The sequence below is a fragment of the Ptychodera flava genome, chromosome 12 (genome assembly GCF_041260155.1).
Source record: "Ptychodera flava strain L36383 chromosome 12, AS_Pfla_20210202, whole genome shotgun sequence".
NCBI classification, from domain to species: domain Eukaryota; kingdom Metazoa; phylum Hemichordata; class Enteropneusta; family Ptychoderidae; genus Ptychodera; species Ptychodera flava.
The window spans coordinates 41,736,411-41,760,321 of record NC_091939.1 but is presented as its reverse complement, the minus strand read 5'-3'; the positions used below and the strand labels follow the sequence as shown (position 1 = coordinate 41,760,321).

Here is a 23,911-nt window from a genome sequence, read left to right as displayed (position 1 = left end):
CATCCCTAACAAGACAGAACATACTGGCCTGTCGCCTCCAGAGGGCGTCGTTTATATGACCCTTCATGACCCTTCATTCAATGCAGCAGAAAAGCTTCGAAGGAGACGATCGCGGAAATGATCACAATTTTTTAAATGGGATATTTCCTCCCAATTTAAATGTCTTGCTAGGAACTTACAGCTTTTACCCTATTTCTGCTAGGATTATGAACTAAACAACAGTGTGGAAGGTGCCTAGTCCTCCCTCCTTGTGACTGGGATGCCAGCTTTCCAATGCACCACCATCATGGTTCGCTTCTGTTCGTGTTACCACGCTGACTCAAAATAAATCAAAGGTGAGTTGTCGTTTAACATTATGAGTGGGGACGGTGTGGAAAGGGTACATGTATGCACAGGCACGCGACACGTCGCTTCGCGATCGGTAGTGATTTGCGGTTCTCTGTTGACTCTTGTTTATTATTGCCGATCGCGAAGCGTTGCCTGCCTGTGCATGAATGCATGAACTCGTCTCGATCAGTTTGTGAAGAACCAAACAGACGAATGGGGTAGCTGTCATACTATGATAGTCCAGATTCCACAGATCTGGGATTAACCATAGTTGCATGATTTTGGAATTTCTCAAGCTCAATATGTCCTTTTATGAGCAAACCTGGGAATGCAGTTATTTCAGGATCATGCTGTTCTTTATTAAACCTATACACTGTTTGCTTTCAATAGTTGCAGCTTGCTGTTACGATGGTTTTTAGTTTTAGACTTAAGTGAATATAGTTATGGAAAGGTCCCTAATTTTTCATCGTTGTCCTTGACTGGAATACTGTTGTTGGTGTGACTGGGATTTACAACCAATAACAGTTTGACTAGTAATCATATGACAATTTAATTTAGAATGATGACCCATTTAACCATATCATCGACATTGGGTTTTACGTTTCACTCTCACAGGTAAAAGACCAGTTAAGATTTATGACCTGACGCTAACATTTGCTGTACCGGAAATTCCCTTTGGAACACTTCATGAAAACATTCAGAAGTGGGTTTCATTTATGCATGCATACTAAAATTTAGCCATAGCAGCTGTAACATTTGGCATTTTTTTGCCCTATTATCATGACTGAAACGAAGCCATATCCTACTGAACCCCCACTAAATTCAATTACCAGGAATGTAGTGCCATTTATGCATGCTAAGTCAATTTGTTGCACTTTGTCAACAACATTAAATTCTATCCATACAGAAATTCATTCCGACAACATTCTCTATCACAAGGAAAAGACAAACATTGCACATAAGTAGACGATTCTTCTTGATTCATTGTGGTTATGCATATAAATAGGTCATGATGTGTGACAAAAATATCGAAAATATTCTCAAATTGCAAAATATTCTCAAGTTGCAGCTTCTTGGGTTTTACCATGAAAGAACTGGTTTTTCACTCAGCAATGTAGTTAAGGTAGTATGCGCCTTGAGAGAAAGACTTAAACTTTTGCTCAAACTTTCCTTAAGGCAGTATGCACCTCGAAAGTAAAAGACTTAAACTTTTGCTCTCACTTTCATGAAGGAATCTTTTAATCATTCTCTTTCAAAATCAAGAATAAAAATAGGGGGTCACTGTGCAAATTTTGGTACTAGAGAAACAAATTACCCAAGATTTACCAATATTAGAAATTCAAAAAGGCCGCCATCCCTGCGTAAACTCTATGGAGAAAAATAAAAATTTTCGAATTTCAAAAAACTAAGCCGGTGAAAAGTTTTCTTACACCAAGAGCTTTAAAATGAACCCCCATATGTGGTATATCAAAACAGAATTGTAAACGTTTGAGAGTCTGAATGTCTGTCCCTGAGGTGCGTTCTACCTTAAAGAATCTTTCAACCATTCTCTTTCAAAATCAAGATTAAAAATCGGGGGTCACCGTGCAAATTTTGGCACTGGAGAAACAAATCCAAAGTGTCCATGTATTGAAATGACATCACTGCATTTGAAATATCACCAGTGCTTCCTGTGCGCACTTCAACCGTTGCTTCGCAATCGGTACTGATTCGCAGTAGAGAGAAAAGGTGAGCATCGAACAGGCCGGAATATTAAAAACTTTTCTACCCAATCTTGCGTAATCTCAGGGGATTTTATTTCATGCAGTGTAGGAGAATATAGAGTTAGGGTTTGAACTAGGGTAGGTCTATAGTTACTGGGGAAAAAAACCCCCATTTTTAATAGGCCCTATTAATGAAATTTAGTAGGTATAGTAGATAAAACTTAAATATGCAACTGTTTCTTTATTTCCTGAAATATTGTTGCGCAATCTGAGCACGATGGTAAATGGATTACAGGGTGTAGTTCGTGAACTTGGAGATGATAACGTAACCGTGTTCTTTGAGAATGGAAAACTGCAAAAGGTGGGCCGTGACTTTCAGTGTGTATTTGCCTGGCAGAAAATCCAATGTAGCTAATACCCCTCAGACTGTCATTCGCTCTTACTGGCCACAAAGCCCAAGGTAAACCGTACTAAACAGGTTTCTCACCATATGTGATGTGATGTGGTGGGATATGTGTGTGTGTGTGTTTACATAGGGTCTGTGGTTTTCAAAGACTAAGCGTGTTTCATATCCTCTTGACAAGGAAACAGTGATCCTTCATTTCACCTATACAGTTGTAGCTCAGCAAAACGGAAATGTTTTCAAATAACACTATATATTTTAGAAGGCAAAGTCTAAAAGATATTTTTCGTGTGTATGTTGGTGATTTAGGTCAGACGCTTCAGCCGGTACAGATTGATGCCAAGAAAGTGTTCCAACTCTACTGTTCAGTACCGATAACGAAGCGACGGGTCAAGTGCCTGTGCGTAAACGTACCTATCGTCAGCTAAACTTTGCTTTGTTTTCACTTCGCAATATAGAGGGCGCTGTGTGTGACGTCACTCTGCGGCTAAGAATAAAAATCATTTACAGGGAGACGCATCTTCGCTTGCCAAGACCTGCTGTTCGGGCAGCTGGATGCTTCCCGAAATCAGTTATTGGAAGACTCCTGTCTGGCTAACGAGCCGTGCGAGCGGACGATGGGGCGACGGAGCATGGCGCTACGTTATTATCATCGAAAACATGTAGAAAATGACTGAAAAAGTCATACTGTGTGGGATTCGCAATCTGGAGAGTATACCATGTCAAACCTTTCCTTTGCCAAGTTTAATATTTTCGAAAGAGAGTAAGGCGAGTGTTTGGTTTTGTTCACTCTCGGGTCATTGGACTGGTTCACCGGTTGTAAGGGGTGGCAGGGTTTATCAGGATGTTTTCATACTTGATGCCGCACATCATAACCCCCTTCTGAGCATGTCCACAATGCACATTCACCAACTAGGGTAACTGTCCCATCGAAAACCGGAACAAAATCGGACCGCTACTTCAGAAAATAGGTAGGTTTTCTCCAATCTTTTTCAACAAATATCGTTATTTTCAGGATCTAAAACTGCCCTTCCTAAAAGTCTTTATAACAGATCGGCCGCATTTTTACTTGAAATCCCAATATTTTTTCGTGAAAGGTCGTGTCACGTTTAATCAAACAAGATACATTCATAACATCGATAATCCATCAGCTGGTTTTCAAAGGCCATGATTTTGAATGGCATGTTGTTTTCTTGTTTTTCGGCATTTCCGACAATGAACGGCCACGCTATTGAAATAAGAAATAGGTGTAGGAGGGTTGCAAAAGGCTACGCTACTGAAATCAATGCTCTGTTTAATGTAGATATAAGGTTAGACCAGCCACACGTCCACCCAACACTATCATTCCAGCCCCGCGCCCACACAAAAATTGACCAATTTGGGATTATGGCTTATCAACCAATTTCATTGTTCCTGCTGTTTTTCCTTAAATGTTTGGTTAGTCCTATGTACTTGACACCTTTCGGGAAACTTGTACCTGGTTGGTCTAAAGGGCTCTTCCGATAATTTTTTATGACCCCTCGTGCTGATGAGGTGTTAAACTTCTTTTTAACAGTAGTATAGTCTCAGCTATACACAAGTGATCAGTATTACAACTGCATAGCATTGCTTGAGACACCATGGAAGGTTTCGCGCTAGGCTGTAAGGTAGAAGCTCTTGACGATGGTAACTGGTGGTCCAAAGGCATTGTGAAGGAAGTGATTCAAAACGAAGGGACATGCACGTATCTAGTTGGGTTTGATAGCTGGTCGGCAAAATGGGACCGTGCTGTTAATGAAACAGAAATAAGACTCCCAACAACGGTAAGATTTTATTTTCTGTTATAACATATCTTTCTTAGTGAATTTTTCTGCGTGGATCGGCATCTCCATTTCAGGCAAACAATGTAAATATATGTGTATTGACTATATTTGTTTCTAGTCAAGCAGGACAAAACTTACTTTTTACGTAAGCTCAATCAGACAGAATGCTGACAGCATGGTGATTCTCAGTTAGCTTTGATGCTTTGCTAGAGATTTATTTATTACGAGATTTTACCGATTCATTGGCCTTCATAAACATTAGCAACGACGACGGAAGCATGCTTATTTGTAAGAAGAACAGCTCTTGTTCATGACTGTGTCGGACCGCCGGTGTAAACGGATGGTGGCTGGATTTAGCGTGATGTTTATCTCATTTGAATAGAAAAGATTAACAGCGTCAAAGCGAGCTCAGCAAAAAAAATTCCCAAGCAAGGTACTTTTGACACTTTTTGATGCATTATGAACTTATCAATATCGATCGAATGTCCTTTCACCTAAATACGCGACATTTCGGTCATTGCAAAACTTATGGAACCTTCGCCAACGGAGATACGTGGACTTCCGGGACCCACTTCCGGCCGTGGAATTCAAAGTTATTGGTTAAAACTTGGTTTTCTAAACCAAGCAAAACTATGAATGAGCATACCATCGAACCTACTTCCATCATCCCGTTTAGGTGTACTAAGACTTCCAGTTTACGTCCCCTAAAACATTCAGATTCAGTGCATGTGCATAAAATTTACGGGATGCTCTATTTTCAATCACATAGTGACGTCAGAGCAGTGGTGAACTGAGCTTAACTCTGAGCGAGCTTAGGTGACCGCGAATTTTACTAAATTGCACTGTAGAAATATAAATTTCGGTCATGCCACATGTACACTGAAGATTCTGTGTGGAGTGTCGTTCGGTGGCTGAAGATTAGGGAAATTTCCAACATTTCTATGATGGGTTAGTTCACGGATGTCCGTGATCGTCAATGCGCCGTCCCCCTTTTTTTTGGGGGGGGGGAACTGTGATCACAGGGATCGTGATAACCTTGCAGGGGGACTTGCTGCTTGTGATGACGCAAATACCACAAAGATTGTTCCAATGAATGCGTGCTACAGGAAGTGGCACAGGTGACTTTATTGTTTTCTCCAATAGGTGTTAATTGAAAGCGCTCGGTTATTACGCCATCAACAGATTCATGATCACCCTCAATCATCATACCACTGACGCGATTTCTTTGTTACATTTTCATAAATCGTTTGATGTATATATTTTGGGTTTCTCAAAAGTTTGGAGTCATGACAAAGAGAAGTGTTTATGGCCACAGTTGTTTCCACCGACGAAATTATCAAAAGCCGGGAGAAAACTTAATAAAATTAGACGGAATAGAGCGATTTTTCCTTCAAAGTGGGGATACCACTCATGCTAGCTTTGTATGGGGGAGTAGCTTAAGATTCAATTCCCAAGAAATTAGCGCCCAACCTGAGCTGTTGGTTCATCCCAAATCCCCCTGGACACATTAAAAACAATGCATTTCATACTGTACTGTGGAGTGACTGCACTCCAGGTAAATTAGCACTTCGTTTTCCCCTGCAAACTTTTTTTTGAATACATTTATTTTTCGCTTAGCATAGTGCAACCAGTTGACATACTTTTCTACTGAAGGTACAATTAATATACTAGAAGTACAGAATGTTTGTTAATAGTTTGTGTCTTTTTAATTACAGATTCCTATTAAGTATGGGAGAGGGGTGAAACGGACATCCAGTAAAAGGTGTAATCCCCACGTTCAAGAAGGGGATTCAATAGTAGTCAACTTAGACTTGGTTCAAGTCTGTGATTTGTGAATGTTTGAGTGGAGTGAACGCAATGATTTGTATTCTGCTTTCATGTGAAACGCGCGCTGAGTGGACGCGATGAGTAGGGTGAACGCGATGAGTGGAGTGAACGCTATAGTATACCGTACAGCGGAGTTTCACCCGGAATCACAGACTTGGCTTTCTTGCACGATTTGCGTTGCTATAAATTATTCATGAGATGACGTTTTCTTTACCATATATTATTCATAAGATGACATCACTAAATTTTACACACTGGGAGGAGTTACCAATTGACCCAAACGAGACATGGCGCATGGCGTTGATGACAAAATGTCGAGTGCGATCACTCCCACAAAAGTCAGCACAACCTCTGTTGTATCACCGTGTTGTATCACCGAAAACGCGTGAAAATATCTGTGTTGTTTGTGGGGCCCATGTCGCAAAATGCGAAAATCGTCGCCGGTTATTCAGGGATGGAAAAAGACACCGTCCTTACAGTTGTAGCCTGTTCTCTTACGTGCCCAAAGCGATGGAAATCAAAGAAATGTGGGGCGACTTCGTATGTCTGTGATTTTCCGCTGCCGGTTGGTGCGCAGACGAACATATCTTTTCCCTGAATGTAACTCTCAACAAGCTTTCTTTGGTAATCTCGCATGATTAGCGATGGTCGACCGATCAGTTGTAAAACGCGGTTGATGTACGAACTTGATGCCATTATTCGCCCAGATATAAAACGTACTCAATGTCTAGCTTTGCACGGAGATGACAACAAACTTTTTAATGCATGCAGAGGTTTATTAGCATGCGTTCTTCTCATTGGCCAGAATAACGGCGGGGGCTGTCAATCATTTTGTATTTGCTCTACGTCACTGTGTACACAGTCCGTCTCACCGCCTGTACTTTGCAAGAAGTCCAAGTCGGTGAATCCGGCAGAAACTAACTCACTACTGCGCAGACTCAAACGTGACGCATTCAATCGCTGGGAAAACCTGGCGTGATGTGCCAAATTCCGAATAGGTTTGTACGAAGTAGGAGAGACACAAGAGTAACTAATATAAATGATTTTATTTTTTTTAAATTCACCGACTTGAACCAAGTCTATAGTCAACTTTGATGATGGCACTTACAAATCCTGTACCGTTGATCAGGTTGATCCTATTCGGGATGAACTTGTCATTTTTGATGATGGAATGAAGAAAACCGTCCAGATGAACCAAATTTCTGACAGCATTCCCACTAAAGATCCAAGTATTAAGGTAAACAGGTGTTTTTCTTCAATTTTTATTTCAAGGAGAAATTGATTTTTACACAGGGCAAATTCTCATGCCCTTTATTGTTTGACAGATAATCATATAGCAATATATTTTGGTACAAGGGAAACAAACACCATGTGGCATGGACAAGCGTCGTTGATGTCTCATTAGCAGAAACTACTGGCAATGGTAAAAGGTGTAACTGACATTAGAAGGGAAACAAACAGTAGGCTGTGTGGACAAGCCATGTTGACAAGCATCGTTAACACCTCTGCGTTGAACACTGACATTTCCATTCAACCCCTTTTGTTATCGACCACCCCTAAAAATTAATGGTACAGTCCCAGGACTCAACTGGTGATCAGATACTACATATGATCCCATTTGCCATATGTTTGAACTCTGCGTATATGATTCTATTTTTTAGAGAACAAGAAAAAGGACAAGAAAATCACAAAAGTCAGCATCAAAAGATACCCGGGCATCTGCAAGTTGAGAAACCATGACGGAAGACCATGCTCTGACCACGCCTGCTGACGCTGCTTACACCAGTGTACTGGAGGGGCCTGCTTCTGACTGTACACAGGAGTACTATTTCAGTACAGTTTTGGCCTGTAGATTTATATCCCTTGGTGATGTTGTACAGGTGTTGAACACTGTAGTAATTGTAACTTCACTTCTTTTCAAACATGGAAAGTTTGTGGCTGGATGCATTCCATGTCAGATTAAAGAGGGTGTTGTGATTGGAGTTGTTCACGTCACAATTAATGTCAATGCCCGGGCATTGACATTAATTGTGACGTGAAACATCTAGAAAATGTCAAATTGCAAGTCAAAAGGGGGTTGATCGACAAGATTCTAGGAGCAGGAAAGGCAAAGCTAATTGGATTTGCCATGGACAACTTATCTAACGTTTGGTACAATGCAACGTGTAGAAAGTTTAGTGTAGGGTTGGAGATCAGGAAGTTTATCTCTGGGTGTTTAGTAAGTAAGAGACAGAAGAACTCATTTTACTTTCCAAGAGTCAGTTCTGATTATGACCTGTTTGGGCTAAACCCCAGAAATTCATTTCAACAATTATACACAATTGAGAATCATGGTGTATCTGTACTTGATGCAATTCTTGGTGAAAAATGGGATGTTAGGGTGCACAATGAAAATGATGAGAGTAGCCATTTTGAATTTGTTCACTCAGTCCAATTTAAAGACAAGTTTCTGTGTAACACTATTGAGATTACAGTTGTAACATACAGATCTGATGTGGCCTTCAGACCAGACTATAGGCAGTGTGCACTTGAATGCATTGTATGTCTACAAGCTGCAGTGTGTTGAGACTTGAAGTTCAGTTCTACCACTGAATAGAAAGTTTTGTTGTGTTTTCATCTACATGCTGCAAAATAAGTTTACCAATATTAAAGGCCCATCACCTGTAACACAGCAAAATTTGTTCAACCTCGAGATACCCTCAAAATTTCTCAGATATTCATTGTTTTGCTACATCGAATTCCCTTGTGGCAGAATAAGAATTTAACAGCTTTGTTCATTTTAAATTTCCAGCAATTTCCAAAATCCTGCCATATTATGTGAAAACGTGAGATTCTTTTGTCAAACGGGAGTGAATCCCTTTCCTGTTCTTTCCGTGGGTTGCACCATGTTTTATTTGTGATTCAAATTTGTACACACACCATTTATGCTCTTTATGCTCCTTGAAAGGAGGTGGCCATATTTGGGTGCAGCACCCATTTATTATTTGTCTCTCCCGAATTCGAACTCAGTGCATAATTATTCTCAAGTAAACATCTCTGGTCAAGAATATTTCTATGAACAGATTTTAATTTATTAAATGTAAAATCATGAAAATACTGTCGAAAGTTGCAGCACATGTGCCTTAAAGCAGTCCAAGAAATGATCATGGTTTTAGTTGCTACATTTTGTACTTGCTTTTTGATATGTTAAGTGTATTTGCACCTTTTTTTACTAACACTGTGTTTACTGAATAAATGTTTCTTCTAATTTAATCAATTTTGTGAAGATTATTATTCTGAAAGCACCACTGTTCCCCATACCAATAATAAATGACTATGAAGCAATCAAACCTGAGTTATATGTTCACTTACAGCTGATATTGATTTGGTTGGTTGTTAGGTTGTTGAGTGGCATTCGTTCTTGACTGAACATGACATAATTTAGTTCATTGTTTTCTGAGTCAAATCACATTTGTTCAAGCACAAATACAAGGTCACACAGGGGTCATGCAAATGAGTTACCTCACACATGGTGCATGTGCATGCCAGGGTTTAGAATACTGTGTCAAAAGGGCCCTAACAATTTTTGAAAGTGTATTATTTCTTTTATTCCCCTAACACTATGTCCCTGGACTTGACAGAAAACCTTTACAAAACCCTCGTTTTCATGTCATTTGTGGCTGAGACTGCATTTCATGACAGTAGTAAAGAGCAAAACAATATCATGCCTAAGTAGATGATAGTAAATTAACTCCATATTTTAAAGTACATAAATCTGTGATGATGCCACTTGTTCTGCTTTCCACAACACAAAGCAAAATGATAGCATGATTTAAGGTAGAATGTACCTCGGGGACGGATTTTCAGAAAAATGATGGTCTTCAAAATTTGTCCATCCTTTGCTATGATAAAGTGTGTGGGGAGTCTTTTTGAAAACAAAAAAGAAAGTAGGATGTTCTCCGTCTTGTTTTCAAAATAATCGCTACTTTAATATTTCTCCATAGAGATAACACAGAGATAGGCGGCCATCTTGAATATCAAATTTGTGGCAATTTAGCCCTCTAATTCGAAATTTTGCACGGTGACCCCCAATTTTTATTCTCAATTTGATGATAAAATTACTTGAAGTTTCCTTGAGCAAAGTATGAGAAAAAGTTTAAGACTTTTATTTTCGAGGTACATTCTACCTTAAGTCCAAGAGTCAGCAAATAATTTGCATTACCCTTGATGACCTGTGACACATGTACCAGGTTGCTTTGGTTTAAATGACTTCTTATCACCAGTTAGTCCAATGTCGAATACTTAATTCATCTGTTGACCAGAAAAGAAATTTGTTTTTCGGTGGAGGTTGCAGTGCTCTCCGAAAAGAAACCATTCATTGATCTTGAAAAAAACAATAGAAATTCATCAACATGCCAGTTATGCATTGTTATGCAATTTACCCATCATACTACGAGATCTTCCCGGCAAGAAAACTGCAGAAACTCATAACATGGCCTATTTTTTGAAATAGGGTTTGAGATTGGCCTTAAATTCTTGTCATTGTGGACAGTGGATTACGGGAAGGGGGGGGGGGGGGGGGGGGGGCAACCATGGTATTGTGAAGGTTCAGTGATTTTTTTTTGTTCATCCTGACATAAGCTGCAGTGGTAATATTTCACTTAGCGATAAAACAGGAATAAAAAAGGGAAGACTCCCGGTACATGTAAAGATCACTATTTTTTATCCTGTCACACACACACATTCTTTACTGTTGATGGACAAATTATACAAACTCATAGTGGTATCTTTCCAACAATTTATTGACAACATTCATACTCTCAAGCCAAGAAATTTCATTAGTTTAGATTGCTTTCAAAAGTGTTAAAAATTACAGTAAAAAATAATTCTTAATCAACAAATTACAAAATCAAGCTCTATTATCTGGTTTCCACAACAAAATTAGAATCAATTTCACATTTCACACATATCTGAAAGACATGGATGATAAATAAGAAGTAGAAGGCATTTTCCCTCTCATGAGTACAAACAATTGCAATCTAGCTAAAAGTAACAACTTGTAAATTTCAGATATTTAACAGCCATCAAAATTGATAAGCTCTTAACTTCAGCATGTTGGTTTTCATATTGGACGGATGTGTCAGGACTAGTAAAAAACAAGTCATCGTTGATGACACAGTCCCCACTTGTTAATGGGTGCTTTGATTACAGGTCCTCAGAGAGGATAGAGTCCTCTTCATTAGGTCTGTGATAAAAATACTTTTGAATAAATTCGCTTGATACATGTCTGAGTTGTAGTTCAGGAGATGAAAAAATCGTAATAAAATGGCCACATGGTGGCCATATTGGATCGAATCACAAAACAAATCAATGTGCATATGTATGACATAGGTCAATGTCCTTGTACCAAGTTTGAATAAAATTGGTTGAGATATGCCTGAGTTATGGCTCTGTACATGAAAAAATCGTAACAAAATGGCCGCATGGCGGCCATATTGGATCGTATCACAAAACAAATTGATGTGTATAGCTATGACATTGGTCAATGTCCTTGTACCAACTTTGAATAAAATCTGTAGAAACATGCCTGAGTTATGACTCTGTACATGAAAAAATCGTAATAAAATGGCCGCCTGCTGGCGGCCATATTGGATCGTATCACAAAACAAATCAATGTGCATGTGTATGACATAGGTCAATGTCCTTGTACCAATTTTGAATGAAATTGGTTGAGATATGCCTGAGTTATGGCTCTGTACATGAAAAAATCGTAACAAAATGGCCGCCTGGCGGCCATATTGGATCGTATCACAAAACAAATTGATGTGCATAGCTATGACATTGGTCAATGTCCTTGTACCAACTTTGAATAAAATCTGTAGAAACATGCCTGAGTTATGGCTCTGTACATGAAAAAATCGTAATAAAATTGCCGCCTGGCGGCCATATTGGATCGTATCACAAAAAAAATTGATGTGCATATGTATGACATAAGTCAATGTCCTTGTACCAATTTTGAATGAAATTGGTTGAGATATGCCTGAGTTATGGCTCTGTACATGAAACAATCGTAACAAAATGGCCGCCTGGCGGCCATATTGGATCGTATCACAAAACAAATTGATGTGCATAGCTATGACATTGGTCAATATCCTTGTACCAACTTTGAATACAATCTGTAGAAACATGCCTGAGTTATGGCTCTGTACATGAAAAAATCGTAATAAAATGGCCGCCTGGCAGCCATATTGGATCGTATCACAAAACAAATTGATGTGCATATGTATGACATAGGTCAATGTCCTTGTACCAATTTTGAATGAAATTGGTTGAGATATGCCTGAGTTATGGCTCTGTACATGAAAAAATCGTAACAAAATGGCCGCCTGGCGGCCATATTGGATCGTATCACAAAAAGAATAGACGTGCATATCTATGACACTGGTCAATGTCCTTGTACCAACTTTGAATAAAATCAGTTGAAACATGCCTGAATTATGGCTCTGTACATGAAAAAATCGTAATAAAATGGCCGCCTGGCAGCCATATTGGATCGTATCACAAAACAAATCGACGTGCATCTGTATGACATATGAAGTAATCCTTGTACCAAGTTTGAATGAAATCGCTTCAGGCATCTCTGAGATATCTGCGTGAACGGACGGACGCACGCACGCACACACGCACGCACGCACGCACGGACGCACGCACACACGCACGGACATGACCAAACCTATAAGTCCCCCCGGACGGTGTCCGTCAGGACTAGTAAAAAATCAGTGTTGTACACATTAATAAATATCAAAATAAAATCAAAATAAAATACACATCAGTCTGCTTTCCCTGTCATTAAGATACATAACTGCAAGTGGGCAAGAATTAAGCAATAAATATTAAGCTTGCATCACTCATACACACAATTACTGTTGATGCAACAAGCTACTTGAATATAAAATTTCATTTTTCATCTACATTGAATATTTCTTGCCAACAGATAATAATTAGAAATGACTCTCAGAAAGATCTTTCTCCCCCTTACACTCTAAGATAAACTTTCTGACTTGCATCCCTGAATTTCATCCCCACATGGTCAATTCATTATATATTTTGGAATTCTTATAGAAATGAAAATGACTGCATAGCAAATTAATAATAACGTTCAAATGAAAGTGATTTACAGGACTGTGATTGAAGCATCTCTTGTGTCTTTCTATACATCTCTTCCTTTGTATGGAACAACTTTTTAGCAAGTTTAGCGTAACGTTTTTTGACACAAGTTGATTCTTGTGACCACCTCTTACTTGCAAGAGAAGCAAGAATTCTCATGTCAGCTGAGGGGGTTTCTTCCTTTAATTGTGATATTAGTTCTTTACAGTACAACACAAAACTTCCTGCTGTTCTCCTGGGAACAACATTTAACTGATGAGCTTTATGATGTGATCTTTTAGCATGATTTATCCCCCTCTTTCTTCTCTGTTTTTGCTTACGTATCAGTTCAGTACTGGCTTTGATATGCTTTGATTTTTTGACAAGCCTCCTGTAATTTATCAACTTTGAACGTTTTGCTAGAGGCCCTGTCGCTAAGGCTGTTGTATCTAGCAGACAGTCTGCAAAGTCCAAGGATTTTTCTTTGCAAAATTTCAATAAAAACTTTTCACTTAAAATTGGCCACCCTCTCTGATAGGATTTAATCAAAACTTTTAGAGGGCGTTTGAATTAATATGACCTTGCCTGGTTATTACATAGACATTTCCCTGATAGGTATGGCTATATGGGAGATGTGTATGATCAAGTAGTCTGATACCCTTCACTGAAAGATGTTTTTCAATGCAATCAAAACTGTCTTCTACACCCAGTGCTTTACTTAATTGTTTGGTTTGCAACCCAACAAGAGTCACATTAATCATACCAATTTTTTCTTGTCTTAGTGTGAATTGTTTGTACAAATGTAATTTCTTTTCTCTTTGTAATCTTAGAAAGTATGCTTGAATCTTTGTGGCAGCAATTTCACATTTCAAATATTCAAATGTCCGAAACTGCCAGAATTTGTTCCCTGCTACTCTTTGACTTAAATTGTCACTTACTCTATATTCATCCAAACGCTGTCTGATTTGTATGTAATCATTCAACAAAAGGGATTCAAATGGGGAGATTGTTTTTGAAGCACCACCAAGCTGGGTATGAGAGAAGGTATAAGACTTATCAATGTCATGAGTGTGTTCACCCCCTTCAGATGAAAACCTAGAAAATACGCCATCAGGGATATTACGCAATAAGTGGGGAATGATATCAACACACATGACCATATAAGGGGTCAGGGCAGGTCCCCCGTACTCTTCAACATACAACCTGTGAAATAAATTGAGATATGCTTGATGGACATTTTTTGATCTGCAGTTAACCCCCACATGTAATCACTTGGATTTTTGGAGCCTTCACATCTTTCTGACTTTGGTTTTGGCTCTAAGTCTGATTCCTTCAATGGAGCCAGGGCATTATACAGGGTGCTCCATATAGCACTAACAAGCATGGTTCTGGAGACTTGACCAGCTTTCCAATTCATAATGGATAACAAATCTTTATCAGTTATATCTGCCATAAGTTTATCTGGATAGACTCCTTCCAGAATTGATGGAACTTTACGCAAAAATTTCTCTGGAGGTGACAGCAAAACCCATGCATCTGTACCATTTAAACTTGGTCGTTCCGATAAATGACCATTGGTAAATTCAAGACTACTAAATGACCTAACATCACGAAGTCCAACATTCTCCTTGAATTTTTGAAACAAGACTCGGATATATCATGTTCACTTTTAGTGATCTTGGCCACCTGCGAACATGATTCAAGGACATTGCTTGACAATTTTTCAACAATCCTTGTTAGAGCATGAAGAATACAAAAAATTGTATTAGTCAATGGAATGCTCGGTAAAAGGGTATTTGACAATTTCCTTTCAATTTCAATGTTCAATTCTGACCTGTAACCAGAACTTTTACCACGGCATGATTTGTCATTTTTATTTACATAGGAATATAAGTGGAACTTGTCATTTGAATTAGCCGCAAATTCACCTGATTTACCATGAACTGCATAAAGGCATTTCATATCCCCTGTTAAGTAAAATTCAGGGGAATTCTCAATACAATCATAACCAATTAAATCAGTCTGTAACTTGTCAGGTGTCTGCAAAATAGAAGATTTAATGTCACTACCGGATTTGACTTTCTCAACCCAAGTATTGAGCCAACCTGGTGTACCCCATCCCCTCCAATGTTCTGTTCTAGGTTAAACCTGCTGTCTTCACCATCAAAAATACACAAATGCCATATATCACCTGTGCTGTGGAAATTGATACCATGCAGTTTTGTTTCATGGTTGACATTTGTCAGATTTATAGAACAGCTTTTCTGACCGGCAAACATTCTCCCATCAGCCCATAATTTCCATAATTCTCTGCTTGGAAGCCAGTAGTACAGATGGCGAAGACAGAAGACTAACCTGTCTGGATTAATTCTTTTGCCAAATTGGTGTAGACTGGGGTCGCATAAATGCAAACCATTCTTTTCTGAGTTTTGCTCTAAACTTCTCACATTCCTTTTTGGATGGTAACAAATTATTATATGGCAGCTTTTTACGCAATTCATCTACTAACTTATACCCATTCAAATGATTGGTTGCATAGACAACTTTTTCAACAGGAACTTTGCCAGCTCTCAGATTACTTTCAATGTAATGATCAAGAAATGACACATTTTTTTTTACACCTTCTGTAACACAGCTACAAGATCATTTGGCTCAACACATGTATTTGCTTGGTACGTAGAGCATTTTGACATTTTTAAGTGACGCATCAATGTAGCCAGAAGGGGCTTTTTCCCACAAACTTTAGCATGACTTTTCTTATTACTACCTTTACCAAATGAAATATATCTCTCATCAGTATTAGTACAGGTACTTTTTTGAAGATGATTATCCAATGTATCTACAACATCTCTGACAAAAGCTGCCTGTGTTTCATTCAGCTTTCTTGCCAAGCAAAGAGAGCACAGCAGGGAATGTAAAGACATGAAGGCTCGTTTTCCTTGGAGTCCACTCAGTTCCTATTGATGTGCAGAATTCCTTTTCTGGTGTTAAACCCAGTGCCTCCAAAGTGGTTTCTAATGCCATACACTTTCGTTTGCTAACAAACCCCATACGTTGAAGCTGACTGACCGTGTAAAATATCTTACCATTGATTACCTTACTATCAACAGTTGATAAGAGTAAGCAATGCTTTTGACCTATTAGGTGATTATTTATCAAGTCTGTTAGTGATAGCCATAGCTTTGAATTCCACTTGACCTTTAGCATAAGCACATTTAAGATGACTGTACTCAGTGAGACACATTGGGGACTTCTATCCTTGTGAATAAAAATATTATTGCTGCTTGACATATCTGATTTTTGTTGTACTAAACCCCATACTTTAGTCACCTGTTTTGGTCGCTGGTACTTCATGCATTATCAGTAAATCATATACACTGGTTGAGGGCACAAAAATTCTTTTCTCATGATAATGGAAGGGAATATTAGTAGACCCAAACTTCATAAGGGTAGTCTGAGTTTCATTTGAGGCAACTGGATGGCAAACAGAATCATCTGAACTTTCTGCTTTTCTTTTCAAGGAAACATGATTGTTTATTATTGGTTACACTATTTCTTTTATTGAAGGAGTAAACATAGGGATTGTTGTTATCAGAGATACCAGCCTGATCTGTAAGGGAACCTGGGGTACAGCTCATGTTATCACCACTGCTCTTCCCAACAGTTGACATAGGGAGACTGTCATTACCCATAGATGAAACAGGGGGACTGCCCATACCTACAGATGAAATTGGGGAACTGCCCTGTTTAGCAACACTGTCATTACCCATAAATGAAACAGGGGGACTGCCCATACCTACAGATGAAATTGGGGAACTGCCCTGTTTAGCAACACTGTCATTACCCATAGATGAAACAGGGGGACTGCCCATACCTACAGATGAAATTGGGGAACTGCCCTGTTTAGCAACACTGTCATTACCCATAGATGAAACAGGGGGACTGCCCATACCTACAGATGAAATTGGGGAACTGCCCTGTTTAGCAACACTGTCATTACCCATAGATGAAGCAGGGGGACTGCCCATACCTACAGATGAAATTGGGGAACTGCCCTGTTTAGCAACACTGCCATTACCAACTACTGAAACAGGGGGACTGCCATGGCCATACTTATAGTTGAAATGGGAGGATATTGACTGTTCATGTTGTTACCATCATAACCCATAACCTGTGAACTTGATCTGTCACTTATTTGAGAGGAATACGAAATAAACTTTTCAGTCTTTGATGTGCCTCTCGAAATGGTCGCATTACAATCTTTGTAAATAAAAAGAAAATAGCCATCACCAGCTGATGTCTGATAAACATTCTGTACTTGCCCAACAAGAGCAGAAAAAGTTGCAGCACTCGGTGTTTTTTCTCTCAAGTCATCAATGCTGTAGAAGACGCCATCATACAAAATTGCTGCAGCAAAATGTTGCCCAGTGCCTTTCACACTTGAAACAAGCTAATTGCTTATTGCCATTACTACTATATTGTTAGCAACACTTATATTATCCATAACTTGACCATTCACAATGGGAAGATGAACAAACAAGCATTTTGGAAGTTGAATGTTGTCATCCCTTGTTTTCAACACACTATGGCAAAGCATACATCTCCTGTGACAATCATTCAGGTCATGGAACTGATAAATATGACTGTTCACAGCCAATTCTAAATTATACTCACTAGACCTTAACCTTGCAACAGATAAATCTATCACTATCTCTTCTTTAGCATGTTCATTAAATCTTCTGTTGCAAACTGAAAAGTAAGAATACATTGAAGATTGTACTGAAAAGCATTTTTTCTCTGAGTCAGTGTTGCTTAAGCATCTAAAAATGTCAGCAAACACTGCATATGGCGTACCTTTTGGGGTAAATGACTTTATATGAAGAAGCCAGTTCCACACATCATCCCTGATGGCGTGGTCTTCCGAAACTGCTGAACTTCTTCGACGAACTTGGTTGAGGGCATGAACCCGTGATAAGAGTTCACCTTTTCCTGCAAGGTGAGCTAAAAATGTGTCGATTGCACAGGAATACACTCCATCTTTGATTCTGCATGAATTTTGAAAGTGCGGTAGATTTTTCTTCTGTTTGGAAGCTACCATTTTGACCTAGTAAAAATGGTTTCCATTTCCTAATCTGACTAAGCCAACTCAAGAGGGGCTAGTATAAAAGAATACATGCATAGAAGAATATGGGATAATTTATATCTGAGACACAGCTCACATTACTGTAGATGTCCTATGATGCATTATGAGTTGTAAACACGGCGGTTCAGCAGTAAAGTCAGGCCTATCTCCCATGTGTAGAGGAAATTGTGGAATTTTTACATGTATTCTGAGATCTTACTTTTAAGCACACTGATATTCATGTCTATTTCAAATGACTGAGAAAATAATACATTAGAGAGAGGAGATAGAAATTTTGTAAAATTTTCAAAGATTTGAACATATGAACAATAATTTAACATATGCAATGGATTATTTAGTTTTATCAATGAGAAATACGATTAGAAATTACAGTCAAAGTTACAAAATCATCATTAAATTGGTGCAGAAATAACAGTTGGAAGGTACTACCATGTTTAACCTCCATTGTACTACAAATGCCATATTTTGAGGAAAAAAGTAAATGATCAATTGAGGAGGCAGTTCCCTTGAAATAATTTACATGTTAATTTCTTTTGTAACACCTATTGAAAAAAATCAAGATCTCTTTATTTGAACAAACAGGTGCTTCGATCAAGTCTCCCTGTTTGACCTCCAACTATTCTAGCTGTATGGCTGGTCAAACAAATCTTTGAAAATTTTGTTTTGTTGTGGACAATTCAATTCATACCATAACATGACATGTTTTGTAAAATTAAATATCAGGTTTACAAATGTTGACTTACCACCACCATGGAAACGCCTTTGCTGTTTAAAGCGGTTATGTTCCAGACTTCTTTTTTTCTTCTGTAAATCAAATGATAATGCTGGTATTAATTTCACACACCAAGTTAAAAACAAGAAAAAAATTATGGCATAGAATCAGCGTTGGAAACTACCGCCCGTCCTCCCGTCCGAGACGGGTAACTTTGCAGTCGGACGGGAGGAAAATTGTACTTCCACGTCCGTGTGTCGGGCTCTCAATAGTAGCCCATACGGCATACCCAGTAATCTCATCGATCAGCTGCTTCTAGATGTTGTGTAAAATAAACGAAATGTAGTATGCCAATACGTCCGACTTTGACGCGCTTTAATATGCTACCGAAACTCTGCAACTGTGTGACGCCGGAACGCAATGCAAGCGAGACATGTAAACACGGGTAAACAGGAAGTCGCTCATACTAGTAAATCTCACACTAAGCAAGATTTGCGCGATATCAGTCAGTGCTATAAATATAAAGATATAAAGGAAAGATATAAAGGATATTATGGAAAATGAGGGCAACTCCACACATCGGCTCTTCCAAGATTGTTTAGTATTACGATATGGTGAATAAAAGGATCATTGCATTTATTTTGTGTGGAATACATGTGATCTGGGTCCCCGGTAAACCGGTTTGTTGATTGAGTGATTCGTCTTAACGGTGTTTCGGAACCAAAAATGGGGTTCCTTCATCAGTCGCTCTATATTGTTTTGTATCCCATCCGCTTGGTTGTGTGATGAAGTCATCTTCGTCCTCGAGAAGGAGAAGCCAGATTCGTTATTGAGAGAGTTAGCCACTATTGACTGACTCTATAGTGAGCGATCCGGTGTGTGGTGTCATATTATAATTAACATGACCCAGCATCGACCGGAGTTTCTGGACGCTTATAAGGATTTTTGTTTTAGGGCATAGTTTGAGCGTTGCTAGTGCTCGTTATGTAACAGTAAATGTTGTACTAATCTGTCAACGATTAGTTTGTTTTAGGCATTTGAATCGATTATCCGAACTTTTAGTTTTGTGTCAATTTTTAGTGGACTTTGTAATAGATTTTGGGTCGATATTGGTGCCTGCTTTCCGGCGTTTGAAAAGCATGTTGTGAAGGGCTGCTTCGAGAAATAAATCTTGTTTCTCTGTGTTTAGCCATTCCCAGGTTTCATGGTTTCGTTAACAATATTTGCTGTAAACGGCCTGTGAAATCGGTTTGGTCTGAGGAGAGTATTAGTTTATTTAATTCATGCCGCCAACTTTTTATTACTTATATGGCAGCTCTCTCAGTTTTTGATTTTCTTTGCCAGATGATGTTTTCTGTATTGCTCAGCAATCTTTTCAGTTACGTTTGGTTGATTGTAGTACCAATTCGATGACAGATTGCATCTTGGTTTTATACGATAAAGTGGCATAAAATGGAGACAAATTTAAAAAAAATTGTTTCCCCGTTGTTAAAACCTCTATCGTGAAACCTTTAAACTGTTTGAGCGATATGAGCAAAGTGTGTTTGAATTGACTAATTAATTAATCAGAGTGTTATCAGCATTGTTATTGTAGAAATTTTGTATTCAAGTCCGGATTAGAATTCATTTCAAACGGTGGAATTCAGAACAGTTTGCTTGTAAGATCACAGTTAATACTCATGTTGAAAATAAAGTTGTTTACAGTTTGAAGTACATAATGGTTTGTGTTTTTTGAATGAATGGATTTGTCAAAAATTCAGGACAGGCAACTTTCTGGCAGGACAGGCAAGTTTTGAAAGTTACCAGTCCTGATGTCTGGCAAATATTTTGGCCAGTTTCCAACACTGATAGAATACAACAAGCTTTTTCTTTACGCATTTGGATTAGTTAAATAACACTATAGAAATGGACAGGTGTAGAAGTCACCTTATGTCCATGTACTTGACACCTCTGATTGTCCTTATCTGTGAAAACGGATGAACTTTGACTTTTGCAACAGCTGGTTGATGCGTTGGTATTCCGTTCAGAGTGTTTTCGTTCACGCTTATACGGAGATCTCAACAAAATCTTGCGGGGTAGTCACCAGAAAAAAAATCTCAGCAGAAAAGTGGTCGAAATAAATAGCGGTTATGCAGTGATTTTTAACTGGAATATGAGCAATCGTGTCACAGTGATGGACAACTTGAAAAGACGGACGCAAACAAATAAACTAACCGTTTATTTTTACTCGTGGTGTCACGTGAAATGTCTCAATGTTGAAAGTTATGCGTTTTTTCCAATAAAATCAGAGGCGTTTCAGCAGTTTTCTTGACAGAAAATGTTTGCTTCGCTAACTGCTGCGCACTTACCCTTTTTAATCAAAGAATTGTGGTCTGACAGGGTCTCAATACACATACGCGACGATAGTACCGGAACCAGGCCGATGGACTGTGGTTATGTCGCGCGTTGGTGCACCAGTTAGCAAGCTGAGTCCGCTTGCTGGCAACAAGTTGTACAACTGGTGATGGAGACTCGCACAACACTGCAATTAACAAAATATAAAAAAAGTCCTGCTAATAAATCAATGTACATATTGGACTTCGGTATTTTTGGTTAACATTTGTGCAGAGAAAAAAAGGTAAACGGCGAAGGAGATATGAACTAACTGTGATACGACCTTTCCTGATCCTGTGACGTGAGGAGACAATTAGCGTTAGCATCTAGCGACTGATGAAATCTGCTGATGATGTCATGAATATGTAATTAGGTGAAAGTGGCCGTCGACGCGTCGCGACTGGCAGTGGCGCTGCACTTGATAAGTCTTAGTCGGGTGGTTACCGTATAACTCGAACAGCCGATCGTTTGCTGAGACGATCAAAAGGTGTCAAGTGCGCCTCCGATTAAAGTAGTAAAGTAAACTATGCATAACTAATAGACGGGGCCCAGAACGTTTCAGGCCCAAACGACACTCTAAGCCCCGTCAAGTTCTGTGTGGGCGCAGGGCTGTCATGATTGCGTCCTAATTGTAGGAAGACTGACTAGGTTTAGATGTGAATCTGGTGATCAGCAAGAGCAACGGTAGTTTCGTAAAAGTTTAAAGTGTGTTGATTTCAAGCCACACACTGACAATTGCCAGCTGTGTTTTTCCAAAGGTAGTTTACTAGATAGCGTAGAGCAATATATTAAACATAATAAAAGTAGTACAAAGTAATTTGATAACCACTGGCACAGTAATTAAAGCGTTACCTAGGAAACAAAGGGACAGTAATATTTTTTTGGCAGTTTTGTTTACTATTGGCAATGAAGTTTTAGCGTTCTTTTGTTAAATTTTATTTAATTTTACATATTTACTATTACATTTATTAATTATTAGGTTCGTCTTACTTTGAACTTAAGCATGTAATACTAGTTGCTAATGTTTTGACAATTTGACAATTTTATTTGTAAACTTTCGGCATCAAGATCAGGTGAAAAAGTACAAAATAATTATGATAATAATGATGTCATATTTTTCCAACAAAAAGTAAACTTTGATTTATAATGTGTCTCTTGAAATGGATAAGTGGTTTGTGCATGCTAGGACATTTGTTTTGAATAATCAAAAACTGTCCCTACTGCCAAGTGCATGGACGTACACATGTATCACACATATTTGGCATTGTGTTACAGCTGCTCATACATAATATTCAATCCATATAACCATATTTTTCATTTTTTATTGCAGAAGGAAGTATCGGTAGTACTGTTGACCACTCGTATGCATTGGTGGCTGATAGAGGGAGACCCCATAAGAGAAAGGGATGTTTTTCAGGCAGAAAGTACAGAGAAACAAAAACAATTGATAGTGATTTTAGGACTGACACAGAGAAAGACAATGCAATGCAAAGGAAAGTGGAACTCAAAAGGCAAATGCAACAAATGTAACTGGAGACTTCCAATTAGATGATGTAAATAAATTGATAAAAGACAGATTAGGTATTTCTAGTACAGTTGAATGTGTTTTAGTGATACAGGTTTTGAAATAGAACGGTTTGTAGATGCCGACACTGCTTGTTTGTTTAACTGTTCCATATGTCGTTGTGTTTCCCGTCAGCCTGTGATAACACACTGTAACCACATTTCTTGTGCAACATGCATGTACAATTGGCTGTCAATAAAATGCCACTGCAAATACATGCCCAATATGGAGGTATGTAAGGGTAGCTCAAACCCCAACTGGGACCGCCAACTGGGACTCCCAGTTGGCTTAAATGCACTCTGGGACCGGTCCCAGTTCGCTTCTGGGACCGGTCCCAGAAGCAAACTGGGACCGGTCCCAGTTGGCCTCTAGGACTGGTCCCAGAAGCGAAGTGGGACCGGTCCCAGAAGCGTAGCTCGACGTAACTGGGACCATTATGATTGCCGGGAAACGCACTTGTATCAAATGAACTGTACCATGGAGGTTAAGGTACCTCCATGCTGTAATGACGAAACCATAATATTAATGGGAAAGAAGTTTCCCATCCCACTATATGCCTTTTGTAGCAATTGTATGCACTTGTTTTATTCATATTCTCTGTACTGTTGTGAAAATTATGTACTATGTTTTTTGTGTGGGAAAGCTAACATCTCCCTGTTTCATCTAGGACAGTCAGGTCTCATTTCAATTCTGGGACTCGTAGCTCCATAGAGCTATGACAGACATACAGACTGAAATAGAAAACACTGAGACAGCGTATACTATATAGCTACTAGCTGTCAATGAAGTTTTGAAGCAGTGCATGTTGTTGACTTGTATATTCAAAACCCTTTGTCTTAAAATGTAATGGGACTATTATAACCTCATTGATGTCTATTTTTTCCTTGCATAACAATGAAATGATCGATTCTGCTGTACCAGTACATGCATCC

At 38.8% G+C, this 23,911-nt stretch overlaps 1 protein-coding gene and 2 long non-coding RNA genes across 3 annotated transcripts; 2 read left to right on the top strand and 1 right to left on the bottom strand.

The window, feature by feature from the left end:
• Window positions 1–93: 93 nt before the first annotated feature.
• LOC139145912 (uncharacterized) lies at window positions 94–9,434 on the top strand. Its single transcript, XR_011555046.1, has 6 exons — window positions 94–335; window positions 943–1,030; window positions 2,892–3,404; window positions 3,989–4,235; window positions 5,951–7,299; window positions 7,724–9,434. It is a non-coding gene; the product is annotated as an uncharacterized lncRNA (long non-coding RNA).
• Window positions 9,435–16,823: 7,389 nt separating this feature from the next.
• Window positions 16,824–17,306, top strand: LOC139146324 (platelet glycoprotein Ib alpha chain-like). The gene has a single exon (XM_070717730.1). The coding sequence runs from the start codon at window positions 16,824–16,826 to the stop codon at window positions 17,304–17,306; it is 483 nt and encodes a 160-aa protein (XP_070573831.1).
• Window positions 17,307–18,194: 888 nt separating this feature from the next.
• Window positions 18,195–21,499, bottom strand: LOC139145913 (uncharacterized). Its single transcript, XR_011555047.1, has 3 exons — window positions 21,391–21,499; window positions 19,074–19,134; window positions 18,195–18,291 (listed from the first exon to the last, which is right to left on the bottom strand). It is a non-coding gene; the product is annotated as an uncharacterized lncRNA (long non-coding RNA).
• Between the last annotated feature and the right edge of the window lie 2,412 nt (window positions 21,500–23,911).

Excerpts from the sequence above, each read along its gene's own strand:
- LOC139146324 (XM_070717730.1), top strand. The coding sequence starts at position 16,824 with ATGTTATCACCACTGCTCTTCCCAACAGTTGACATAGGGAGACTGTCA.